Source organism: Eurytemora carolleeae, unplaced genomic scaffold, assembly GCF_000591075.1.
Source record: "Eurytemora carolleeae unplaced genomic scaffold, Eaff_2.0 scaffold1866, whole genome shotgun sequence".
Classification (NCBI taxonomy): domain Eukaryota; kingdom Metazoa; phylum Arthropoda; class Copepoda; order Calanoida; family Temoridae; genus Eurytemora; species Eurytemora carolleeae.
The window spans coordinates 19,487-22,695 of NW_019397752.1; the positions used below are offsets into that span (position 1 = coordinate 19,487).

A 3,209-nucleotide genomic window follows, 5' to 3' on the forward strand; every position below is an offset into this window, starting at 1 on the left:
GATTAGTCTGATTACCAGATGTATACCGTAAAGTTCTGATATTGGGTATAGATACTGGGGCTAGATTAGTCTGGTTACCAGATATATAATATATATATACCTGTATAGTTCTGATACTGGTATATATACTGGGGCTACATTAGTCTGGTTATCAGATATATTATATATACCTGTATAGTTCTGATACTGGTATAGATACTGGGGCTAGATTAGTTTGGTTACCAGATATATATATATACCTGTATAGTTCTGATACTAGTATAGATACTGGTATAGATACCGGGATATTAGTCTGGTTATCAGATATATATACCTGTATAGTTCTGATACTGGTATAGATACTGGGACTACATTAGTCTGGTTACCAGATATATATATACCTGTATAGTTCTGATACTGGTATAGATACTGGGGCTAGATTAGTCTGGTTTACGAGCAGAAAGAATGCTTGAGCAGGATGCAACTGTAATCTCCGTCTAATCATAAAAATTAGTAAATTGAATAATCCTTGTTAAAAAAATATATCATGAATTTTCCATCGTCCCTTTTAGGAAATCAGGAAAAGAATCTGTTTTACCTGATAATCTTAACTAGCTCTCCTACGGTGACATGATCAGGAATCAAGAACTTAGTTTTATCAAGAATAGGAAGCTGTTTCTCCCGATCAAACCTCTCTATCACACATGGAATCTGAAATTTTAAAAAATTAAAATCATTTATTTGAATAAAACTCAATTTTTTAACTCCTATATATTTGCAACCTAATGGTGTAAACCTTTTAAATAATTAATGTCTTTACCACATTGGTATAAAGATTAGAAGGCCAGACTCAATTCATTTAATCTAGGCAAACAATGGGAAAAGAACCAAGGTATGGGGGATAGAGTTGGTTCACAGTATTTCCGTCACGTACAGCTTTACCCACAAAGAATGATACTTGAAAGGCGACCTTAAAGTTATTATGAAGATCTGAGGATTGAATTGGATCTTAGGTCTCAAATAAATGTTAAATTAGTTAAAAAGGAAATCAGAGAAATAAAAGATACAAGGAACCATCTATGCACCTAGAAAGGATGACTGAGAAGACGACCTTAAACTTGAATAATGTATTTTAATGGTTTATTTATTGACATGGCAACGAAAGAAAACAATTTACATTTGCAGCGAATCCTAAATATAAGTCGTCTCTTAATTGTCATCCTTTGTGGTTAACCCTGTATGTTAGACAAGCCTTGGTAGAATGTATGTTTGGACAATCATAGTTTCCTAAATTGTGTTTGTTAACTATTTAGAGCTGTCCTCACACGTCATAGTAAAATGTAAACATCTTCGTTCGATAAATATACACAGTGTGACAGTGTCTCACGAAGCATTACAGTGCTGTCAATATTACCGGAGATATTAAGAATTTTGTTCATATTTAAATTTTGTCAAATAAAACCAAACTTGCCGAAATCTGAACAAAATTCTTCATATCATTAGTAGCACAAAAAATGCAGACCACATTTGGAAATGGTCGGACGAGGGGTATTTTAAGATTACTATCTCTAGAATTTAATTTCTAAAATTACGTTGACAATTAATGCAGCAAAATAGATAAAAATTAAAGACCACGTTAAGTTGTCTTGCTACTGTCATGTTTCTTGGGTTGTTAATCAATATTTATTTATTTCGCGCGCTGAATTGAAAAAATAAAGTGGAAAGCTTATTTTTCTCCAATTTTTAAAATTCTTCAAAACATTCGTACCTTGTTCGGGTGTTCTTGGCGAATTTGTTCAACATCTTTCACTCGCAGAGCTGGAATAATGAATAATGAATTATCAATTATCACATATTATTAATAATTATCAAATATTAAATATCAATTATTATCATTATCAATTGACCCATTATTTTAACCAGGAAAAGTCACTTAGAGTGATATAAACTTTTTAGAGATATATCAGTTGTAACACTTGGGGTTGTCCTAGATAACGCTTTAAGATCTCCCCCCGCTACTTTCAGTTTTGTGCATGGATCTCATATGTAACACAAGGATATAATTAGTCATGTGGCCGCAGCGCCCGACCCCTAGCCTGTCCTAGCCGCAGGGCTGAAATCTAACCCCTTACTCAGCCCAACCTTCCTCCTCCTATATACTATCGCCCATCGTTCCATCCCCATACATTCTATACCTTCCGCTTATTTGCCTTCATACTTTCTTCCCCCTTTCCCCAATCCCTGAAAGGGAGGGGGGGGGGGGGTCCAAAAATCGTTCTCTAGGACAGACCCGAAAATTATATAGACCGAGCGCTGCGGCTAGGACAGACTAGAGCACCGAGGCTAGCGTTCTCCAGTCAAAACTAAATTCAAATCATTTAGTTCTATTCATATATTTTCTGCAGTAATAATAAAGCATAGCAGAAGGTTACAGCTATGGCAGTTTGTAGATTAGGGAATTTGTTGACAGACACGCAATCAAAGTAATTTCCATTAATTAATAATTAAAATTATTATTTTTTTAAATGGGTTAAACACATAATTAAAGCTTACCATAAGGCCTCCTCTCCTTGAAAGTTTTGAGTAGAGTGGAGTAGGAATCCATTGAAAAATTTATATTGTTTATTTTCACGTACAACGACTTATAGAACACTTCTTTATGAATCAATTGGATTTTTTATCACAATGTGTATTAGTATTAAATGCTTGAAAGATTAGTGATAGCCTGTATATATATGTTTAAATGTTTATTTCTTTGTTCATCGATGTATTGCGTCTGAATAAATTCGGTCGGTCTGGAGTCTGCAAAGGAAGGAATAGCAATAGACGCTGTGTTTAGAGTTAGGAAAAATATTTTTCGTAAATATTTGACAATTTTCAATTTAGATAAATTAAAAACCAATTTCTTTAAAAATATTCAATTTATATTTCTTAATCTTATCTGTGTTGCTAAGGTTGATTGTTTTTCTGAACTCAGTTAATTGATCAGCTGTTTTTAATTTTTGTAAATAAACTACGCAGTCGAGACTGACACCTTATTTTCTCAACAAAAATACACAAAATGCGTCAAAATGGGATTCCATATTAAAGTCTAAAGATTTCTAAAATGTTAAATGTTTTTTTTCAATAAAAAAGTGTTGTTTAAAATTTGTATGTCCACTGTAAAGACGAATATTATGAAGACGACAATCTAAACCGACAAATAAATATTTTGTGTTATTTCAATTGGA

The 3,209-nt window shown here is 33.0% G+C and overlaps 1 protein-coding gene across 1 annotated transcript; it reads right to left on the reverse strand.

Moving 5' to 3' along the window:
• Window positions 1–380: 380 nt before the first annotated feature.
• Window positions 381–2,812, reverse strand: LOC111715769 (microtubule-associated proteins 1A/1B light chain 3A; the record flags this gene model as incomplete). Its single annotated transcript, XM_023491140.1, is given in 4 exon segments — window positions 381–476; window positions 578–690; window positions 1,748–1,797; window positions 2,533–2,812. Coding segments are annotated over 4 exon segments (311 nt in total), but the record flags the coding sequence as incomplete, so codon positions are not given.
• Window positions 2,813–3,209: the final 397 nt, after the last annotated feature.